We start from the raw sequence: 23,172 nt of genomic DNA, 5'->3' as shown, positions 1-23,172 counted from the left end.
TTGAACTCAACATGGCAGCCATAATACCTGCATTGGAGAACTTGTCTTTGAATGAAATTGACCAATTTTACTTGCTAATAGAAATTTAATTCAAGTTCTGACTTTATTTTGAGGAGATCTAGTTCATGTGTGTACGTCATGTGCACATAAACTCTCCCAATAATTCATACTTTCCATTTGGTTTTCATAAAGTACATAGCAGAAATAAGATGTTCTTCCCATTAAGATCAGTCATGGTAGTGATAGTCTAGCAGGCCCTGATAGTCTTTGAACTTATTCCCATGACTTTCCAAATTCCAACTAGTTAATGACAGAGAATTAGTCAAATTCCCTGCTTTGGGATTGATTTAGTGATGCTATGTTTTTATCTCAGGTGATTTTTAAGTGTTTTTTGTCTTCTGACAGTACAAACACTGTAAATTATAAGTTTTTTTTTCTGTAATATATGTGGGAATTCACTGTTGTTTAGAGTTTCTGGACAATTCTTCACTGCTTAAAATATGCAAATACTGTGGACATTGGTATCAAATTGTTCCAGAATTTCTTTCAGTATGTTTCTAAAGCTCTTCTCTAATAATTGCTTCTTGTGAAAACATCATATAACACAAAGTAGTTATCTTGTTCTTCAAATGGAGCTCTGACATTGATTCTTAACAAAAATTTGTGATGAGTAGTTTTTTTTCCTTCAATATGAAATGTACATTTAAAATCTGCAGCCAACAGTGTTGACTTTGCAGTCTTCAGCTCAATAATCATGTGCTTTAGAAATTTGTCTTGTTTAGCTCTAGGAAAATGCTCTCCATAGAACATACAAGCTGTGAATGGAGAACCATCTAAAGTGGAAAATCAGGAACAAGACATGGCTGTCCACGCTCTCCATATCTATTCAATATAGTACTTGACGTTCTAGCTAGAACAATAGGACAACTGAAGGAGACCAAGAAGATATAAATTGGAAAGGAAGAAGCCTAAGTATTGCTATGCACAGATGATATGATAGTATACTTAAGCAGCCCAAAAAATTTTACCAGAGAACTCCTGCAGCTGATAAACACCTTCAGCGAAGTGGCTGGATACAAGATTAACTCAAAGAAATCATGGAAACAACACTCTTCACAATAGCCACAAATATAAAATATCTTGAAATAACTCTAACCAAGTAAATGAAAGACTTGTATGATAAAAAAAACTTCAGATCTTTGAAGAAATAAATTGAAGAAGATCTCAGAAGATGGAAAGGAAAGATCTCCCTTTCTCATAGATTGGTAGGGTCAATATAGTAAAAATGGCCATCTTACCAAAAGCAATCTACAGATTCAACGCAGTCCCCATCAAAATTCCAACAGAATTCTTAACAGACTTTGGAAGGACAATATTCAACTTCAAATGGAAAGACAAAAAAACCTACAATAGCTAAAACAATCTTGAATAATAAAAGAACTTCTAGAGGGATCATCATCCTTGATTTCAAGCTGTACTACAGAGCTATAGTAATAAAAACCACATGGTATTGGCATAAAAACAGACATGTCGATCAATGGAATCAAATTGGAAGTCCATATATAAATTCACACACCTGTGGTCACCTGATTTTTTTATAAAAAAGACAGACACAATGAAAAAGAGAAAGCATCTTAAACAAATGGTACTGGACTAACTAGATATCTGCACGTAGAAGAATGCAAATAGATCCATATTATCCTGTAGAAAATTCAAGTCCAAGTGGCTCAAAGATCTCAATGATACACTGTATCTCAAAGATACAGTGAACCTGATAGAAAAGAAAGTGGGGAATGGCCTTGAGCACTTCAGCACAGGAGATAGCTTCCAGAACAGAACATTAATAGTGTAGGTACTAAGATCAGCAATAAAGGGGACCTCATGAAACTGAAAAGCTTCTGTAAGGCAAAGAACACAAAAGTAGAACAAAATGGCAGCCTACATAATGAGGAAAGATTTCACCAACTCCACATCTGATAGAGGGCTGATATCCAAAATGTATAAAGAACTAAAGAAAGTAGACATCAACAAACCAAGTAATCCAATTAAAAAATAAGATACAGATTGAAACAGAATTCTTAGTAGAGGAATATCAAATGGCTAAGAGACAAATGTTCAACATCCTTAGCTATCAGATAAATGCAAATCAAAACTACTTTGAGATTACATTTTACACTGGTCAGAATGACTCAGGATGAAGGTTAGGATGTGGAGCAAGGGGAACAGTCCTCTGTTGCTGGTAGGAGTGCACACTTGTACAACCACTGTGGAAATCAATATGGCTTTTCCTCAGAAATGGGGAATCGATCTACTTTAAGATCCAGGTATACCATTCTTGAGCATATACCCAAAGGACACTCCCATCCTCCTATAAAGGCACTTGCTCAACTGTGTTTGTATTGGTTTTCATAATAGCCAGAAACTGGAAACAACCTAGATGTCCCTCAACTGAAGAATGGATGAAGAAAATGTGGTACATTTACACAATGGAGTATGACTCACTTGTTTTAAAAAAAAAAAAAAATGACATCATGAAATTTGCAGGAAAATGGATGGAACTAGAAAAAAATCATCCTGAGTGAGGTAACTCAGACCCAGGAAGACAAACATGATATGTACTTGTCAGGGTCCAACCCTGGCCTGTCGAAGGGTCCTTAAAGCGGGGGAGTGAGGAATTGAGGAATGCTAGGTAGGAAAAAGTATAGACGTAGATGAAGAAAAAGATAGAGGCACAGGATAGCTTTGGGTGGGGGGCTGGGTCAATACCCAGTCATCTCAAGTTTATTTCTAATGGACTTTTTATATACCAGCAAAGAGAGTGGCAAAAGATTTCCCCCTTTCAAGATCAAGGTATAAAGTACAAACAAGTATAGACCCTTTCTTAATTCTCTAAACACCTTATGACAAAACATCTTGTAATTAGGCCTTGAAGCATAAGACACCTGGTAACCGTGCCCTTTGGCCAAAACATCCTATTATGCGGCCTTGGAGAGCAATATAAACTTTGACTCTCTGACCTTGAGTCAAAATAGAAACAAACCACAAGTTGGAATCTTTGTGGGCCCCCACATGTACTCATTTATAAGTGAATAGTAGCTGTTAAATAAATCATAATCATGATACAACTCACAGACTCAGAATGGCTAAGTAACAAGGAGGGCTCTAAGGGGTGCACATGGATCCCCCTAGGAAGGGGAAATAGAAAAATTTTGCAGGTAGACTAGGGACAGGTAGGAATGGGAACAGGAGGGATCAAGTAGTTGCGGGAGGGATGGAGGGAAAGAGTACGAGAAGAGAGTACTAGAATTGAAGGGCATTTGAGGGGGGTGGGTATGGAAACCTAGTGCAGTAGAAACCAGCCCAGCCTGCAAGATGTACAGTGGCAAGGAGATGCAGAACTTGTGGGAACAGCCAACTAATGACTGGTCTAATTTGAGGTCCACAAAAGGGAGCACTGCCTGGATGACCAGGAACTGGAAGCTGGGCAACCTAGAGACCTAGGGTAGGGAAAAAAAAATCAATAAAATGATTCTGCTATACACATATTTTGGTGCCTAACCCAGTCATCAGCAGAGAGACTTCCTCCAGTAGCTGATGGGAGCAGATGCAGAGACCCACAGCCAAACATTAGGCTGAGAGAGCCTAAATTGGAGATTTCCATCTGGTCCCATCCCTTGCAGCTAGGGCAAGCCTGTGGAGGGAGAGGAAGAATTGTAGGAGCCAGAAGAGTCAAGGACACTAGGAGAACAGGCCTACAAAATCAACTAAGCAGGGCTCATAGGGGCTCACGGAGACTGAAGAAGCAATCATGGAGCCTGCATGGGTCTTGCATCTTCTGCAAACATGATTGTTAGCTTTGCTTTTGGTGGGACTCCTCACAGTGGGATTGTCTCTGTCTCTTTAGCCTACCCTGGGACCCTTTTCCTCCTATTGGGTTGCCTTGCTCAGCCCTTATACAAGGGTTTGTGCCTAGTCTTATTGTAACTTGTTGTGTTGTGTTCAGAGAAGGAGTGGATCGAGGGAAGGTGGGGGAGGTGGTACTGGTAGGAATGGAGGGAGGGGAAATTGAGGTTGAGATGTATTATATGAGAAAAGAATAGAAACAAAGAGGGAAAGAGAGAAAGAAATTTGTCTTTCTCAGCCATGGGAAAATACTCTCCACAGAAAATATAATCTGCAAATGGAGAACTATCTAAAGTAGAAGTGACATCTAGACTTTCTTGCAGAAAAGTTATATCCAAGCCCGGAGATGTATCTTAGTTTGGTATAGTGCTTGCATAGCATTCATAAGGTCCTGCTTTCTGTTCCCAGTACCATATACAACTGGGCAGAGTGTTGTATAGTCTCAGCACTCGGGAGGTAGAAATAAAAAGATTAGAAGTTCTAAATCATCTTCAGTTATAAAGTAAGTCTGAGCCCAGCCTGAACCTCATGAGACCTTGTCTCAAAAGTGCCCCTCCCCCCCAAAAAAAGGAAAGGAGAAAAAAGAAAGTAGCTCCAGAATATATTCCTTACTGTCTTTATAATAAATCCCTAATCCTGCTCTAATTTGCTGTTGTGCTACAATTTTTGTGATTTGTACCTCAGCAAAGCTGAAAATCAAAACAAAAACAAAATAACTGTAAAGAATAAGTACTGAAGTAAGCTTTTTTTGATTGGGTTTTGTTTGTTTGTTTGTTTGGTTTGTTTTTTGGGTTTTTGTTTGTTTGTTTGTTTTTCAGTTTTTCAAGACAGGGTTTCTCTGGGTAGCTTTGGAGCCTGTCTTAGAACTTGCTGTGTAGACCAGGCTAGCCTTGAAATCACAGAGATCCGTCTGGCTCTACCTCCCAAGTACTGGGATTAAATGCTTGTGCCACTGGCAATGTAAGTAAGCTATTTTTAAGCATGCATATATATTCCATTAGGGACACTATTGTAAATTATTAAGAAATGCCTTATTTAATCCCAATTGAAATAAGCATATTATTTCTATCTTCCCTTTATGGGGAAGGAAACTGATACTCTAAGGCTTGTGTATTGTTTTTAAGTATCCTTGTCATTGTTGCTGTGAAGAGTCACAATGAACAAGGCAGCTTTTAGAAAGTATACAGTTTCAGATGGTTAGTCAATGATCAGCATGGCAGGAAGCATGGCAGCAGGCAAGCATGACACTGAGAGCTTGCTTCCTGATCTTCAGAGAGAGAGCGCAAGCACAGACCTCAAAGCCTACCCCTAGTGGCACACCTCATCCAACAGTGCCATGCCTCCTAATGTAGCTAGAGTTTTCCTGTCTGGCCCACAGTCAGGACAAATCTCTCTCACCCGCCAGTCCCACAGCCACTCAGACCCAAACAAATAAACACAGAGACTTATATTGTTTACAAACTGTATGGCCGTGGCAGGCTTCTTGCTAACTGTTCTTATATCTTAAATTAATCCATTTCTATAAATCTATACCTTGCCACGTGGCTTGTGGCTTACCGGTACTTTACATCTTCCTTGTCATGATGGCGGCTGGCAGTGTCCCCTCACCCAGCTTCCTGTTCTCTCAATTCTCCTCTCTGTTAGTTCCGCCTATACTTCCTGCCTGGCCACTGGCCAATCAGTGATTTATTTATTGACCAATCAGCAACACATTTGACATACAGACCATCCCACAGCATCCTAATCCTTCCTAAATGGACCTCCAACTGTGAACCAAACATTCAGATATATGAATCTGTGGGGGTGTTCTCATTCAGACCATCACAGGAAGCAATGACCTTCAGGTGTATTTTGGTCAGTAATTCTGGTGGCCTTACAGACAAGGAAATGGAAAGGAGAAAATAGAAGGAGCAATTAAAGGAAGGCAAGGGAAGAAAGTCTAGTAAAAGTTTCACATACCTTCCCAGAGACCTCAAGAAAGCACTCTGCCAGTCTTAAGAGCTACCATTGGCATTATTTATTTATTAATCACCTTGCCTACAAAAAATTATTACATAGAATTAGATATGCTAGTATCCAATCATAGCTTTTGAAACCTATTACACATAGCTCATGTCTAAGGTGGTTTGTATTGAAATCTCCCTAGTTGTCTTAATCAAATAACCCTTATGTAGCCTTAAGAATCTCATTCTAAGCTGGGAGGCAGGGTGCACACCTTTAATCCCAGCACTCGGGAGGCAGAGCCAGGTGGATCTCTGTGAGTTCAAGGCCAGCCTGGTCTACATAGCAAGATCCAGGACAGGCACCAAAACAACATAGAGAAACCCTGTCTTGAAACGCCCCCACCGCCACCCCGCAAAAAAAAAAAAAAATCTCATTCTATTTTTTGAGGGGCCACTAACAGGCTCATAGTGTAGAAAGTAGAGAGGCCTCAACACTCCTTTTGAGAAGGAGTATAGGAGTGCAGTTGCTTTTTTAATTACTAGTTTTTAGAAATTAATGTAAAATTTTCATGTGAATGTATGTGTGCTCGTGGGTTCGTGTGTACCACATACATGCAATGGCTTGCATAGGCTAGAAGAGGGCATTGACTTCCAAATCAAAGCTGGAATGGCTACCCACTACAGATTTCCAGAGCTGCCACATGGGTGCTGGGAATTGAACTCTGGTCTTCTGCAAGAGCAGTACATGTTTTTTACTGCTGAGCCAATTCCCCCAGCCTCTTGCAGTTCCTTTTTAAAATATATATTGGTGGAATTGTTTCAGAGAAAAAAAAAACTATAAGATACTTGGTCTAATTGTAGTAAAAATAAAAATCATGGAAGCTGGTGAGAAAAAGTACTGCTTTTGTAGTGGTTGCCCTAGGTTTGATTCCCAGCACCCACATTGGGTGGCTTACAATTGTCTGTAATTCCAGGAGCAGGGAGTTCCAATACCTCTGGCCTTATACACTCATCATACCAACACACACACACACACACACACACACACACACACACACACACAGGCTTACATTGTAGTGGGTAGCCATTCCACATATAAAGAAAAGTAAAAATCTTTGAAAGTCATAACTATTAGCTTTGAAAGAAAACTTGAGTGGCTTTCAAAATCATCACAGATAGTAACAAAAATATCGGTGAAATTTTCTAACTGGTTGTTGTTTGAAGTATAATTTAGATTTTGAGATGTTTAAGCTTTATTAACTAGTGATATTACTGATCATGAGAGCTTAAGTAAGGCATTCATCCTCAAAATCCTTATTTTTATTTTGTTTGGAAAATAATAGATAAATAAGTAAATAGACTTGCAATTAGAAGCACTGTCTAATAACTAGATAGTTGAGTTTCTTTGTTATATTGTTTCAGGTTTATTCCAGGATGCACATCCATGCAGTGATCTTAAGCCAGGTGCTACTGTAAACACTCTTGTTCCAGAAGGAAAAATTCTTTTTCCACAAATTATCCCAACAAATGAACTTTTGTTTTATGAGAGATTCAGAGCCTATCAAGATTACATTTTAGGTGAGTAAGTTCTTGTCTTTTTATAGATGTATTTTGTAAGTAGATTGTCCTTAGATTGTCAGTTCTGAGAAAATGGATTCAGGTGAATTTATTAACTTCTCGTTTATACATTTCCAATTCTTATTTCATTTGTAGCTGACTGTAAGGCTTCTGAGGTAAAGGAATTCACAGTCAGCTTCTTGGAAAAGGTTCTTAAACCATCTGGATGGTGGGCAGTCTGGCACACTAACGTGTTTGAGGTGCTTGTTGAGGTAAGTTGAATTCTCTTATGAAGACATTTTGCCAACCTTTCCTGTGTGTTTCTGATTGTGTTCTCCAGGTCCTGAATTGAATTAATGTGTTTGTTTTTAATCCTCCTTGAAATCATTGATCATTTTTAAGGTTATATGTGATGGTTTTCATAATACATGGCATCCTCATACATGTGTGATGTACTTTGTTCTCATTTGTTTCCTCCCCACAAATCTCCTCCCTCCCCCAAGTTAGTTCCAGCTTCTGCTTTCTTTTTTTTTTTTTTTTTTTTTTTTGGTTTTTCGAGACAGGGTTTCTCTGTGTAGCTTTGCGCCTTTCCTGGAACTCGCTTTGGAGACCAGGCTGGCCTCAAACTCACAGAGACCCGCCTGCTCTGCCTCCCGAGTGCTGGGATTAAAGGCGTGCGCCACCACTGCCTGGCCCAGCTTCTGCTTTCTTATCACATGTATTCCTTTACCCATTCCATTTTATACCCTGTTAAGATCTTTTCTTCCCTTTTCATGATCTCTTTTCTTGTTTCTTTCTTAAAAGTTCATGTATTTTTATATTTATTTATTCAGTGTGTGTGTGTGTGTGTGTGTGTGTGTGTGTGTGTGTGCATGTATACATGTGGAAGTCAGAGCACAGCTTGTGGTAATCAGTTCTCTCCTTGTAGATTCAGGGTATCAAACTCAGGTAGTCAGGCTTGGCAGTAAGCACCATTATCTGCTGAGCCTTGCCAGTCTCTAGATACTCGACCAAAAATGTATAAATATACACCTGTACTAGTGAACCTTTGACATCTTCATCTGACATTTTACATATTTCAGTGTCTCAGTTTAGCAGTTGAAAAGTTGTGTTATTTTGAAGGCATCCTGTTACCTTTTTTCCAATTGTTTGTATATTTTGTGATGAAATTTACATATCTATTGGTTTAGATAAGTATTCTGGTTTTACTTGAAGATCTTACATGGACAGCTTCCTCTTGAGGTTTTAGTTTCCAATGCCACTCAGTGAGGAGAACACAGTTATGATAGCTCAACACTGAACTCTAGAAGATACAGAAATACACTTAAAATTGATTAAAGCCCACTAATACACCACTGATGACCATAAGCAGAAAATGGGAAAACTCATGTAGAATATGCTTTGAAGTTAAAAATTATTTAGGATAAATGTGCATATAGTAAGTAAATGAGGTAAAAGAAATGAATGAGAAAGTTCAAAACTACCTAAATACATGAAGAATAAAAATTAAAATTTATTTTTTTAAAACTAAAACAATAAATACTACTAAAACAATAATACAGAAAAAAAATGGGTGGAGGGGGAATAAGACCCAAAAAAGGGGGAAAAAGATAACCCACTAATAAAAAAATTCACAAACATAATAAGCTGAATGTCAGAAAGGAAGTAATAAAACCATTTTAAAAAATACACTGAAATAAAAATGCAGCTGATATAGTATTAAAGACAAAAAGCTGAGGGACAGCAAATATAAAGGGCAGTAATAATAGTAATGTTAAAATGTTGGAGCAACTTCTTTCTAGGTCCTTGAAAATTGGAAACTGTCACATACATCGGGTGGGAGAGGTGGAAAGTCACTGGACTTGTGAACCTTTATCTTTCCCGTGGCTTATGCTGGTGTTGAACCTGTATTGGACAAGTGTCTGATGTCCACCAGAGCGGTCTTTATTTTAGGAGTTTACCTTTGTGTTCCCAGTGGGCTCTGCAGATTCTGTCACCCCTCCTGATGTTTCCCAGTTTATACCCATGAGTGGCTCATGTTCTACTTAGAGTTATCTCTCAAATGCATCGAGAGTATAAGAAACAGCTGCTGCACTGAACTCTTGTATAGGTCTAGTCTGTTGGTTTTTTTTTATTCTTTGTCTCTTTGGGGGCCCTCCACCCAGCTCCCAAATAAATCACACACAGAGGCTTATTCTTAATTATAAATGCCCAACCTTAGCTTGGCTTGTTTCTACCATCTTTCCTTAACTTAAATTATCTCATCTACCCTTTGCCTCTGGGCTTTTTCCTTTTCTTACTTCCATATATCTTACTTTTACTCTTATTCTGTGGCTGGCTGTATAGCTGGGTGGCTGGCCCCTGGAGTCCTCCTCCTTCTCTCGCTCCTAGTTCTCCCTCCTCTCAGATTTCTCCTTCCATATATTCTCTCTGCCTGCCATCCCTGCTTATCCTTTCTCCTGACTTGCTATTGGCCGTTTAGTTCTTTATTAGACCATCAGGTATTTTAGACAGGCAAAGTAATACAGCTTCACAGAGTTAAATAAATGCAACATAAACAAATGTAATACACCTTAAAATAACGTTCTGCTCTAGTCTGTCTGTACATTAAAAATCTTTTAAATATGAATCACAGCCAGGCCATGATGACACACATCTTTAATCCGAGCAGTGAATGGCAGACATGTGACTCTAGAGGTTGATTGCCCTGTTGAGTTCAGGCTTAAGGCAGTGGAACTCCAGGGTTATTCTCTGTTGATGACTTCTGCTCTTGGCAGCTGAGTGGGGTTACTTTTCTCTGTGTACTTCACTGCTGGTCAGAGCCTCCTGCTGCCAGCACTTTGCTGTTTTTTAGCATCTACTCTCCGCAACTGGCACCCAGACCTGTCTATCATCTGGGGTTGTGGCAGGTTAAATTCAGGCTTCCTCTATTGTTCCTCATACTGAGGCCTCCAATTTTAGCTCAGTTTCAAATAAGTAACATGGTGCCTGGCCTCTGCCCTCCAAGTCATACAGAGTAACAGTAAAATTCCAGAAGAAGCACGGCCTCACCAAAACTCACAGCCGGTTTTGAAGCTTGTGAAGGCTGTTGGCTTGTTCTGAGGTAGGACTCTCAGTCTCTTACTGGCACCCACCTTGCTTACCTTTTGGAGGAGGCTTCTGTTTCCTCTCCTGCTGCTAAGGAACTTTAGTTCCTATCTTTTTCTCAGTACTTTTTGGCTTTCCTATCACTGCTTTTTTAATTTATCGCTCTGTTCCTCTTTCTCTTTGAGATATTCTGGTTTTTAAAATTCTGAGACTTTCTTTACTGTGTCTCACAGAAACAGTTTATTTTCTGCCATCTTACCCAGAAGTCCTCTGGTTTATTTTTCACCGTGATTGTAGGCTGAGGACAAGAGCCAGTTCTGTTTTGTTTATTCTTAAAAGTCATTCTGACCTATTTCTAACTTTTAAAAACTAGGTTATAAATAGTATTTTATATATGTGTTTCAGTTTTAATTTCTGGGTATTAAAATGAGTAACATTATTTTGAATTTCAGGTTACAAACGTGGACTTTTCAGCCTTGAAGGCAGTAGTGAGACTTGCAGAGCCATGTATTTATGAATCTAAATTGAGCACTTTTACCTTGGCAAATGTGAAGGAGCTTTTGGACCTGAAGGAGTTTCACCTGCCTCTGCAGGAGTTGTGGGTGGTGTCAGATGACTCACGCGAATTTCACGAGATGGCACTTGCCATTGAGCATGTCAGGTAGGAAGGGTTGTTGATAGAAGTAACCTTGTGGTCAAAACTGTAAATTAAGTGAAGTAATCCCAGTCCTTTTCTTTTCTGTCATGATGCTTAAACCTAAATCCTTACAAATCCTAGGAAATGTCTTTACCATTGAACCACACATCCACACCCTAGGAAAATCTTTTAAAAATTAAAAACAAAAATCTTAATATCTTAAATTTTCACCTTGTTATCACTTCCAACCTATTGAAAAGTTGAAAAAAATAGTAGGTGGAATTATTTTTTATCATTCGAATTCTTCAAATGTTGACAAAAATAAAGGATTCTTAATTTGGTTTTTATGGATTTAGAAGCTGTCTTTTGTAGGGGGTATTGTTCTGTCCCACCAGCCAGCTCCCAAATAAATGACATGAAGACTTCTTATTAATTATTAAAGCTCAGCTGATAGCTTAAGCTTTTTTGTAATTAGCTCTTATAACTTAAATTTATCCATTTCTATTCATTTACATGCTGTCACATGGCTCATGGCTTGTTACCTCATCTCCTACATGTCTTTCTTTCTCTATGTGTAGCTGGTGACTCTACCTATTCCTTCCCAGCATTCTCTCTGCCCCAAAAATCCTGCCTAGCTATTGGCCGTTTAACTTTTTTTTTGTTTTTGTTTTTGTTTTTGTTTTTCGAGACAGGGTTTCTCTGTGTAGCTTTGCGCCTTTCCTGGGACTCACTTGGTAGTCCAGGCTGACCTTGAACTCACAGAGATCCGCCTGGCTCTGCCTCCAGAGTGCTGGGATTAAAGGCGTGCGCCACCAGCACCCGGCAACTTTTTATTAAACCAATCACAGTGGCATATCTTCACACAGTGTAAAGGAATATTCCACAATTCTCTTTTAAGTCATGAATGCTAAGGCTTGTGGTTGGTACATTTTGAATGTAATAGAACAGAAAAAAAGGTGAAAGGTAAGAAAATAGATGTGGTATATTTTGGTATGTGAATATTTACTAAAGAAATTTTGCTTTTAGCTGCTTAAAATGAATATATATCATGAATATCATGAATATCTTAAATTGGACACTAAAATCTATATCTGAATTGCTGAGTAAAAGACGAAAATTGTATTAGTAATGCATTTGTTTTCAAATTCTATATAATCTATGCAATCAAACTTGGTAGTAGATTTGTTCTTTGTTTTGTATTTGCCTCTTTAAGGTGGGGAATAAAAATACCACTCTCCTATGTCAATATAATAGGCCCTGGTGTATATACTCATTCTTTATTAGTAAGCCTTATTTATCTAATCAAATTGTCTTTCACAAATAAAATTCCAAAGAAACATACATCTGAAAAGATACTAAGAATAATAAAATTAGATGCATATTCTTCTAGGAACTATAAGATTAGGTAATATGATGTCAATCATATTGTTTGGTGTTTCATAGTCTAAAAGGTACTTGGTACTTTCTATACTTTTAGTGGGTTAAACTGATTTTACTGAGACTGCCCTAATACCCAGACTCACTATGCTCAGATTGACCTTATCAAAACAAGACCAAAAAAAAAAAAAAGTGATAAGCACCCAGACTTATATATACATAACTGCAAATGGCAGTAAGTGCTAAATTAGAATTACTGTGTTGAGATGGCTGTTCCATGGTTGTTTCTTGGAGAAGTGGCATATAAACTTGAGTCTGGAAGGTTAACTAGGCAAGGAGGACAAGTGCAGAATGTCAGTGAGTAAGATGTTGAAAGGCCAGCACATTCAGAACACAGTCAGTCCTAGGAGATGCCAGACTGGGTGTTTTTATAGATCAGAAGGTACAGAGCTTTGTCAGTCAGTTATGAGTGCATGCACTAGAGTGGGGACTTGATAGGACAGGATAGAAACTGAGAAGTGGAGCAGTTTGGATGTGAGCATCTAGGAAGGGTATAGATGTAATTCAATGTAGATGTAGCCAACGGTTTTATCAGACAGAAAACACAGAGCCGATTCAGAGAAGAAAGCCAAGAGGTCAGAGCCAAGAGCCTCACCCTTCTTGATTCAGGGATCCTCCTCAGCCAAGAGAGCTCTCCGAAAGAGGAGCCCTCTTTCCTGTGTGTCTGTCTCTATAGTCTCTCTGTTCTGGCTTCTGATTGGTTGTAAACCCAATCATGTGACTGCCTCGTCACTGCCTGTATGTACCGCCCTCCAGGTCCTTAAAGGCATACACCACCACTGCCACGCACTTGCTATGGCTCTAATAGCTCTGACCCCAGGCAACTTTATTTATTAACATACCACCACATTTCCCCTTTTCTAATTTAATAAAAAGAAAAAAAAAAAGAAAAAGGTTATAACTAACAAAAGAAAAACTACATACAAAAGTACAATAACTATATACAATGTCTAAATAATTTCTAGTCCATTTGTATTTGACAAATTCAGAGAAAATAATTTCATTATTTATCTTATTTTGTTAAGTCCAAAATGTATCTAATTCACTTTCTATCCTAATTAATCTTTAACTATAACTAACTAATCTTCAACTATAACTAACTAACTTTCAACTATAACTAACTAATCTTCAACTATAACTAACTAACTTTCATTTCTTTATATCCTAATAGTTGGTAATAATAACATTCAAGGATCAGAAAATTGCATTGTTAAATGAACGGTATAAGTACAATTAGAAATATACATATAGCATTTTCTAACAATATCAATTCCAATATATATAACTTGTATACAGTATAAAACAATCCAATCCAATGTAAAATACTTAAAACTAGTAATTGTCTTTTTCTTCTTCTTTCTTTCTTTTTTTTTTTTAATAAGAACCTTAAATCTAATCTCTTTTGCTTAGCCTTTTTCCTAACCCTTGACAACAACTTGTAACCAACCCCCTAAACAACGAAAATTATCCCAGACCCAAAACCCATTAAAAGATCAAAAAACCACCTGCCCCACACCACCTCTTTGGGAATGTGGGCGTCGTATTCTTAAAATTGCTTCCTACTGGGTATGGGCGAAGTTATCTTTATCCTGAAAGAAAAATTTTAGGTTAATTGTCAAATTCTAGGAAAGGTAACCATATCCTTCATTATCCAGTCTGTGTATAATGCCAAAGTTCAGGATTCATCTCAAGTCCTTATTCAAGTAGTCTTTGAGACTGGATCATCTCAGCTAGTCATCTCAAAATTACTCTGAGCACCTTGTAGTTCAAAGCTGATCAGTTGTCTCATTTGTCCAGTGTTCTTCAGCTTCCTAACCTCCATTCTCCTAAAAGACAAAAACAAAAACCTTTCCCCAAGACTAATTTTTGGGGATGTTCCTTTTTGGCAAGTTACTATCTGATTAAATGAAAAGACATGTGTTACTGGTATAAGTTAGTTTAAATTGGATGTTCATGTTGGTTGATGAACTATCACCTCCTCTAATTAAGAGGTTTCTCTTGTTCAAATCGAACCTTTATCAATTTTGATGGTACCCACAACTTATCTTCTCCTGTAGAAACAAAAGCAAAACCTCGTCCCCAATGTAACACATACCTTGGTTTCCATTCTGAGGTCAGCACATCCTTAAAGTATATAGGCTGATTTAATTCTGTAGTTTTTTCTATTATCCAATGTCTCTCTGCAGCTGTTGTTCCTTTCTCATTGGCATTAAGAAAATTCAAAGTTAATAGAGCATTATGTAGTCTGTTTCTGGGGGTTTTTGTTACCCCTTTCTGTTTATTTAGCATATCCTTTAGAGTTCTGTTTGATCTTTCTATAACTGCTTGACCTGTAGGATTATGTGGTATGCCTGTAATATGCTTTATATTGTAATAAAAAATTTTCTTTATGTTTTCTCCTGAATTTTCTATTCTCTCTGTTTCATCATCCTGACCAGCATGACTTATTCCAATAGGCGTTTGGTTATTTAATTGCTCTGAGTAGGGATTTCCTCTACAACTGCAGGAAAGGTTTGAACTGGATTTGCTATTGGGGCCTGCATGAGGCCCCTCTGGGAGATTCCCGAAGACTGAGGCAAAGGATTACCCTGTCTGTCCCTTGTTGATCTACATTCGTTGGTCCAGTGTTTTCCCTTACCACACCTTCTGCATACTCCAGAAGGAAGGGGCATTCTGTTGCCATTGTTCCTTGAGGAAACATTGTTTCTAGGAATGACCTGTTTACAGTCCCTTTTCATATGTCCTTGCCTTCCACATCCAAAACATCTAACATTCCTCAAACCTCTTGAAATTGCTTCTCCTACCCACGTATCATCATGCTCATGAGTTTCAACATTAACCGTGTCTCTAATCCAATCTTCCAAAGGTGCAGATCTTGCCTTTAACGGCCTGATTATTGTTTTGCATGCTACATTCGCATTCTCAAAGGCCAAAGTTTCAATTATTATCTTACCAGCTTCTGAATCCAGGACCATTCTCTTTACTGCTGAAGCCAGTCTTTGTAAAAAGTCTGTGAAAGATTCTTTTGGGCCTTGTACAACCTTTGTAAATGACTCAGTTTTTTTTCCTGGTTCCTCAACTCTGTCCCATGCATTCAAGGCTGCTGTTCGACATAAAATTAGGGTTTGGACATCATATAAACATTGTGCTGGTGCTGAAGCATATTGACCTTCTCCCATAAGCTGATCCTGGCAGACTTGTATTCCTTTATCCCTCCACTGTTTTTCTATGTTTTTAGCTTCATCCTTGAACCAAGTTAGCCACTGAAGCCTTTGACTGGGTTCCAGAACAGCTTGTGCCAGCTCCCGCCAATCCTGTGGTACAATCCTGTTATATGTTGACCAAGAGTTTAACATTTGGTTTACATATGGGGAATGCATGCCATAAGATACTATTGCCTCCTTAAACCTTCGTAAATCTAACATTTCGATTGGAGCCCAAATATTTTGTGTAGTCATTTGATCAGGCAACTGCTGTACGGTTACTGGACAAACTAAGGGTGACTGTGTGAAAACAGGCTTTCTTTCTGTAACCCTATGATCCAATCTTGAAGCAACTTCACTGTTAGTTTCTTCTGTCTGAGTTTTTACAAGTGTATCAAGTTTTTCTAAAGCTGTCACCCTGGCACTTAAATTGACTATCTTCTTAAATAGTAAAATAAGAATAAATATAGTAATAAAATGCATAATTCTATCAACATTAATCTTCTCATATAACTGTTCCATTGTTAGACTGTCTAAAATTGCAAACAAAGCCCAATTTTCTTCTAATGAACACAGAAAACCCATTCTCTTTTTTTTTTTTTTTAAATGTGGAAAAAAAATTTCTCTTTAAATAGTTTCCTTTAAAATATTGGATAACCAAGTCCTCGTAGAACAGTACAAATCCGAGGGAATTTCAAAACAGCCACCTAGTGTCCGAGGTGTGAATCCAGCTTAGCAGTTTAACGGTTTTTAACGGATTCTTGTCACGTTGGGCGCCAAATGTAGATGTAATTCAGTGTAGATGTAGCCAACGGTTTTATCAGACAGAAAACACAGAGCCGATTCAGAGAAGAAAGCCAAGAGGTCAGAGCCAAGAGCCTCACCCTTCTTGATTCAGGGATCCTCCTCAGCCAAGAGAGCTCTCCGAAAGAGGAGCCCTCTTTCCTGTGTGTCTGTCTCTATAATCTCTCTGTTCTGGCTTCTGATTGGTTGTAAACCCAATCATGTGACTGCCTCGTCACTGCCTGTATGTACCGCCCTCCAGGTCCTTAAAGGCATACACCACCACTGCCACGCACTTGCTATGGCTCTAATAGCTCTGACCCCAGGCAACTTTATTTATTAACATACCACCACAGAAGGGTGATGTGTGAGCCCTGTGGGAGGCTGAGCCCCATTCTAGGTTCTGCTTTGAAAGAGTAAGCTCTGGAAGAGATGCATAGTGAATGATATATAAGTATCTGTACTGTATTGGTATGGATAATACTTGAGCTAGATATGGAATTTAAATATATTTACCAGGTGGAGAAAGTAGAAGGCATTTGACCAACATACTACAAGGGAATTTGAAAGAGTATGTGAAATTGGGAGTTTATGTGTAAGTGATTTAAAGTTTGCATGCTTTAAAAGCAGAAGTGCTTTAAAGATACATGATAAAAATGAGCAAATACTATGTCTGAGATTTGTTTAGAAATAATCCAGTATGAACATGATATAGGAGATAAGAGGGATAAGTGAATTGGGTTGCTGAGAGCTGCTGGTAGCAATGGCTTTACCAGAGGCCACAAGAACATACAGCAGATAGCAATTGATAGATGAATAATTCTCTGATGGAGGAATCTTGTTAAACAAGGCTTATGGGAATCTTGTTAAACAGACTCTGGACTGGTTGCTTCTGTCTGTAATTTTCTCATGTGTCACTGCATTTCTTCCCTATAAACAGCTGTGGGTATTTTCCCCACTGCTTGTGTGTTTATCTCATGAATATATTTCATCTACTGGGCACACATATCTGGATGGTCAGAAAGATGATTTCTGCTTAAGCTATATAATTTTGATGAATAGAAATAACATTAGGATATTTTCAAAGCTCAGACTGACATAGTAAAATTACAATATTCTCAGTTATAAAGACAGCTTTTTACACATTTAGCTGATTTCAGACTTCAGAGCAGATTCAAAATAGATTAGTTGCCCCTGCAAAATAAGGGCAAATTCCCAGGTGTCTGTTGAACCAAAGTCAGGCTGATAACATTAAGACATAACTCCCTGCAGCAGTTGACTTTCTGCATGTACTCCTGGCCTCAATTTGTGATGGAGGACTCAAGGTCCAGCCAACTAAGTGTTTATTAAGTCCTGAATTTCAATGTTACTCTCTGTCTGGGAATCCTGTCAGCATGGCCTCCCTAGCCTGAGAGAAACTATGTGCTTAGTGTTCTTAGAATAGGTTGGACCCCCGTGTATGTAGCTCATAATTGTCCAGAGTTTGGCAGTTGAAGGAGGTGTGTGTAGAAAGAGCTATGTAAAGAGCTGATTAGGGCTGTGTAAACAGCTGTGTAGCTATGTAGAGAGCTGTAAAGAACTGTGTAGAACTATGTAGAGAAGATGAGTAGCTGTGTAGAGAGATGGAGCAGCATCTATGTAAAGATGTGTGTGTTGGGCGGCGGTGGTGCACACTTTTAATCCCAGCACTTGGGAGGCAGAGACAGGCGGATCTCTGTGAGTTTGAAGCTAGCCTGGTCTACAGAGCGAGATCCAAGACAGGCACCAAAACTACACAGAGAAACCCTGTCTCAAAAAACCAAAAAAAAAAAAAGTGTGAGCCGGGCTGTGGTGGCGCACGCCTTTAATCCCAGCACTCGGGAGGCAGAGGCAGGCGGATCTTTGTGAGTTCAAGGCCAGCCTAGTCTACAGTGCGAGAGCCAGGAAAGGTGCAAAGCTACACAGAGAAACCCTGTCTCAAAAAACCAAAAAAAAAAAAAAGTGTGTAAGAAGAGATATGTAGAAGAGAGGTATGTGGAGAAGTAGCTGTTGAGGAAAGATGTATGGATATAAGAGAGAGCTATGTAGATGAAATGTATAGCTATGTAGAAGAGGTGTATGGAAATGGAGTTGTGTGGAGACAGATTTTCAGAAATATTTTTTAAGATGAAGTAAAAGAGAAAAGTTACCATCATAAAGCATGTGTTTCTTTATTATCTGTCAGATAGAAAAAGTCTAGCCCTCGCTGCGTTCATGGATTTTTTTTTTTTTTTTTTTTTTTTTTTTGCAAGCCCTGGTGCTGCCTGGAGGCTGGCCCCCTAGGCAGCGTTTTTGGGTAGAGATGGGGAAAAAAATTACCTGTGAATTGATAATTTTTGAAGCTGCTATTCATATTGTCTGTTTTCTTTTATCATATATGTTTGGAATTTTTTCATATGTTGAAGCATCTGGGGAATTTTAAAGAAAATATGAAGCAATTTAGTGAAGAAAGGGTTTCTTTTTTTTTTTTTTTTTTTTTTTTTTGGTTTTTCAAGACAGGGTTTCTCTGTGTAGCTTTGCGCCCTTTCCTGGAACTCACTTGGTAGCCCAGGCTGGCCTCAAACTCACAGAGCTCCACCTGGCTCTGCCTCCCGAGTGCTGGGATTAAAGGCGTGCGCCACCACCGCCCGGCTAGAAAAGGTTTCTTTTAGTTTACTGCTCCAAAGAGGGACATAGACCATCATAGTTAGGACGGTAGCAGCAGTGTAATACCCTCCCCAAATCTTGTATAGGCAGGATGGAACCAGAGAAATAACTGCAGGTACAGCCATGCTAAAACCTTTAAGCCTCGTGCCTAGTATTTCTTTCAGCAAGACTCCATCCCCTAAACGTTTCCAAACATTGCCACCTGCTGGAGACCAAGTGTTCACCCACATGAGCCTACGGTAGACTTCCCATATTCAAACCACAACACCGGCCTTTTGAACCAGCAGTTGAATCTGATTGATATTAAGCTTCTTTTCAGGTTTTTCTATAAAAACATTTGGAGGAGTTGGGATGAAGAAGAAGAAGATGAGTATGATTATTTTATCAGATGTGTTGAACCGCGACTGAGATTGTAAGTATTTATTACTTACTGATGTGGTAGACACACACACAGGAGCTTCTGATGTACAGATAGTACAGATAGTGCATCATGACAAGTTATTGAATAAACCTTGTGGGGGGAAAACAGACACCTGCATTGTGTGTGTGTGTGTGTGTGTGTGTGTGTGTGTGTGTGTGTGTACTTGTATACATGTATTCTGTTTTGTTTTGAAATAGAATCTCTATAGCTCCCCCTCCCCCACCCTGGTCTCACTAGTATTGCAATAATAGGCTTGTACCACCATGCCTGGTTCTATTTTTGAAGTAAATTTAAAAGTAGAGTTTTAAGAATATCTAGGTTAAAAGCTTGTAAATCTGAAATATTGGGAGCCAGGCCAATCCCAGGCTTCCTCAGAGGCCCCAATGAAAAGAAAAAGGGAACAGAGAACTCTAGTTCTGTGTCCTTACCCAGGGTATAAACTTGGCAAGATCCCAGTGTAGGGCTGATGCCAGGGCCTTGAAGGAGTTACGGTTTTGGCCCCTGGGAACCTGGCTTTCTCCTCTGAATGGTTGTGGTTGTCAGCCCTGGGGTAGCTGTGTCTAAGGAATCCTGTTTTTTTTTTGCCAACATCATCCGATTTAGCTCTCTGCTGATCTTTGGCCATTTCGTTCCTTGCAGACCATATATAAGATGCTCTACTTTTTAATAAACTTGCTTGGGATAAGTCATCAACTTATGAAAGACTTCCTGATCCCAACAATCTGTCTTCTGTAGTTCTCATTCCTCCCCCTCCTCCTAGACAATTAGCCATTAGGGACTCTTATTTGTGTGTGTGCAATTCACTGAATAATATTCAACTGAGCTTGTATGTTAAGAATCTTGGATATTGTTAAGAGACTGAATATTTTCTAAGTTTGTTTTGGTTACTCTTAAACAGCAATAGTTAATTTTTATAGGTGTGAAATTTAATTATAGGTAAATATCATGTGTATCTGGTATATTTGATCTTTACCTAGACGAAAAAATATGTTCTGATTTGACAGTCTTCCATATGCTAACAATGATTAATTAATATGGTATCATACATTTCACTGGCAAATGTGAGAACCTAAGGGAGATTATTTTTTTGTTGTTGTTGTTATGGAGAAGAAAGGAAAATGGTATGATAGAAATGTTGGCAGATGGGAAAAGTTCCCTGTGCTGATAGAAGAGCTGTCAACAGGCAACATTTAAAAGTGATCAAACCATATTGTTTTGATTTTATATTATGTGCATTTTTTCCTTTCTAATTCAAAACACACTATAACAAAATGTAGGAGGCAGAAATATGACTGTTGGTGTATTATTTTCAAACTTTGAAGTATCAGTATAAAAAATGTGCTAATTAACATGGTTGCAGAAATGTTAAGAGACTGCTTTTAAAATTGAGTCTCGTCTTCACAGCTTGACCTGATGCATCTGTCAATGATGATCCCTGGTTTCTTGTTTGGAAAGTGGACTTGCAGATTATCTTTAGATGCATATGGGTTAACTAAAGCACCAAATCCACACTTTTTAGTGTCTCCTAATATTTGAAAAGCCTGAAAATTTATTTTCTTTAAAATGTTAAGTATTAGCTATAGTTTGATATGTTTGCTTAGGGTATGTTTTTCTTCTCCCATCTTATTCAGGGCATTACTAATTTAAAACAGCAAAACTTCTACAAAACAAAACATTTAAGGCATTATTTCTCAACATTCACTAGGTATTAGTTTCTGTAGAGAACTTTAGAAAGTACATCTGTGTTTAAGAGATCTATTTAATTGGTCTGATTGGGAGTCTGGACATTTACATTTTTAGATGCTACCCAGGTGAGTATAATATTAAAAAGCTCTTGTCTGAGTTGTAACTAGTTAGTACGCTTTTAATTGAGAAATAAAATGATTATTTAAAAATTATATATAATTATATATAATGAGAGTAATATTGTACTTAAGTTCCATATTGATCCTCTTTTTTTTCATTAATTTTTACCCATTAGCTTAGTCATGTCATTTTACTGCATGCATTTTTTAAGATTATTTATTATGCATACAGTGTTTTGTCTGCATGCATACCTGCACTCCAGAAGAGAGCATCAGATCATTATAGATGGTTGCAAGCCGCCATGCGGTTGTTGGGAATTGAACTCTAGCCCCTGCATGCCTTTTTCATCTAACTCTTTCCTTTGGTTAGTTGAGCCAGAGGTAACTAACCAAAGGAAAGATAGAAGGTCTATCTTGTTTACCTTCTCAAAGAACCAATTCTTGATTCATTTATTCTTTGTAGTGTTTTCTTTTTTCTATATCATTAATTGTTGCTTTAATTTTTGTTATTTCTTTTTCTAATTTCTTGAATTGCATTGTTAAGTCATTTATTTGTACTCTTCCTGGTTTTTTTAATGTAGGTCCTTGGGGCTACGAACTTCACTCGTAGAACTGCTTATAATGTGTCTCAGAGGTTTTGTTATGTTTCTCTTTTGTTTTTATTTAGTTTCAGGAATATTTTGATTTATTTGACCCACTTGCCATTAAGTAATAAGTTGTTTAACTTCTATGAGTTTATACACTAGTTTGCTAGAGTCTTGTGTCGATTTTATATTTAAATATTCGCATAGGCTACAAGGGATTTTTTTTAAACTTTTTTCTGTATTTGTTAAGGTTTGTTATTTCTGTATATGAATTCTTTTAGGCCATTTGGAATCATGGAATGTTTTTGTTTTGTTTTAATCATTCAACTATGTCAGATTTTTTTTCTGGGAACAGTAGTCTTGAGTTGGCAGTTGTAGTCTTTTATAACTTAGAGTGTATTGCTCTTGGCTCTTATGACTTTCAGAGATTCCATTGATAAATCAGGTGTTATTCTAGTGGAGTTTCCTTTATATGTAACTTGTATCTTCTTTCTTCTAGCTTTTAATATTTTTTTCTTTGTCTTGTATAGTGTTTTGACTATGATATGATGTGGAGTGTTTAATTTTCTGGTTTTGAGTAGTTGGTGTTCTTTGAGTATGTCTTTCCTTAGCTTGGGAAAGTTTTCTTCTATGATATTGTTAAAAATCTGGTCCATGACATTGCCTCCTAATTCTCGGTCTTCTATGCCTATAATTTCAAGATTTAATGGTATCCCACATTTCTGGTTTTTTGCTATCCTTTGACTAAAATAATAATTTCTTAGCTTATTTTTTTCTAGAACCTCTGCTGTATCTTGCTGTTCTATTTTCTGTTTGATTCATTTTACTTGTAAGGCTTTGCTCTGAGTTCTCTGATTGGAATACTGAGTTTTTCCATTCCATCATTTTGACTTGTATTCTTTTAAATGTTTCTATCTCTTTATTGAATTAAGTTTTCAAATCTCAAATTATCTTCATTCAGCTGTGTATTTTTTCTTGTACATTATTCAAGTTTTTATTATTTTCTTCTCAGAGATCAATGTTTGTATATTTAAATTTTTTGCATAGTTTATGATTATTCTTTTAAAGTCTGTGACCTGAGGTTTATCTAGGGCATTCTCATTAGAGAACACTTCTATAGGACTAAGTTTGATGGGAGGCATGCTATT

At 37.9% G+C, this 23,172-nt stretch overlaps 1 protein-coding gene across 1 annotated transcript in view; it reads left to right on the top strand.

The window, feature by feature from the left end:
• LOC131894166 (SHC SH2 domain-binding protein 1) overlaps positions 1 to 23,172 on the top strand; it is a 42,056-nt gene that overhangs the window by 2,442 nt on the left and 16,442 nt on the right. Inside the window, exons 2-5 of the mRNA XM_059244371.1 lie at positions 7,269 to 7,424; positions 7,560 to 7,675; positions 10,943 to 11,151; positions 19,534 to 19,626. Of these exons, the coding sequence (XP_059100354.1) occupies positions 7,269 to 7,424; positions 7,560 to 7,675; positions 10,943 to 11,151; positions 19,534 to 19,626 (574 nt within the window). The remainder of the gene's footprint in view (positions 1 to 7,268; positions 7,425 to 7,559; positions 7,676 to 10,942; positions 11,152 to 19,533; positions 19,627 to 23,172) is intronic.

This window comes from Peromyscus eremicus, chromosome 17 (assembly GCF_949786415.1).
Source record: "Peromyscus eremicus chromosome 17, PerEre_H2_v1, whole genome shotgun sequence".
Classification (NCBI taxonomy): domain Eukaryota; kingdom Metazoa; phylum Chordata; class Mammalia; order Rodentia; family Cricetidae; genus Peromyscus; species Peromyscus eremicus.
The sequence above is the reverse complement of the archived record's forward strand: the minus strand, read 5'-3'. Positions and strand labels throughout refer to the sequence as shown.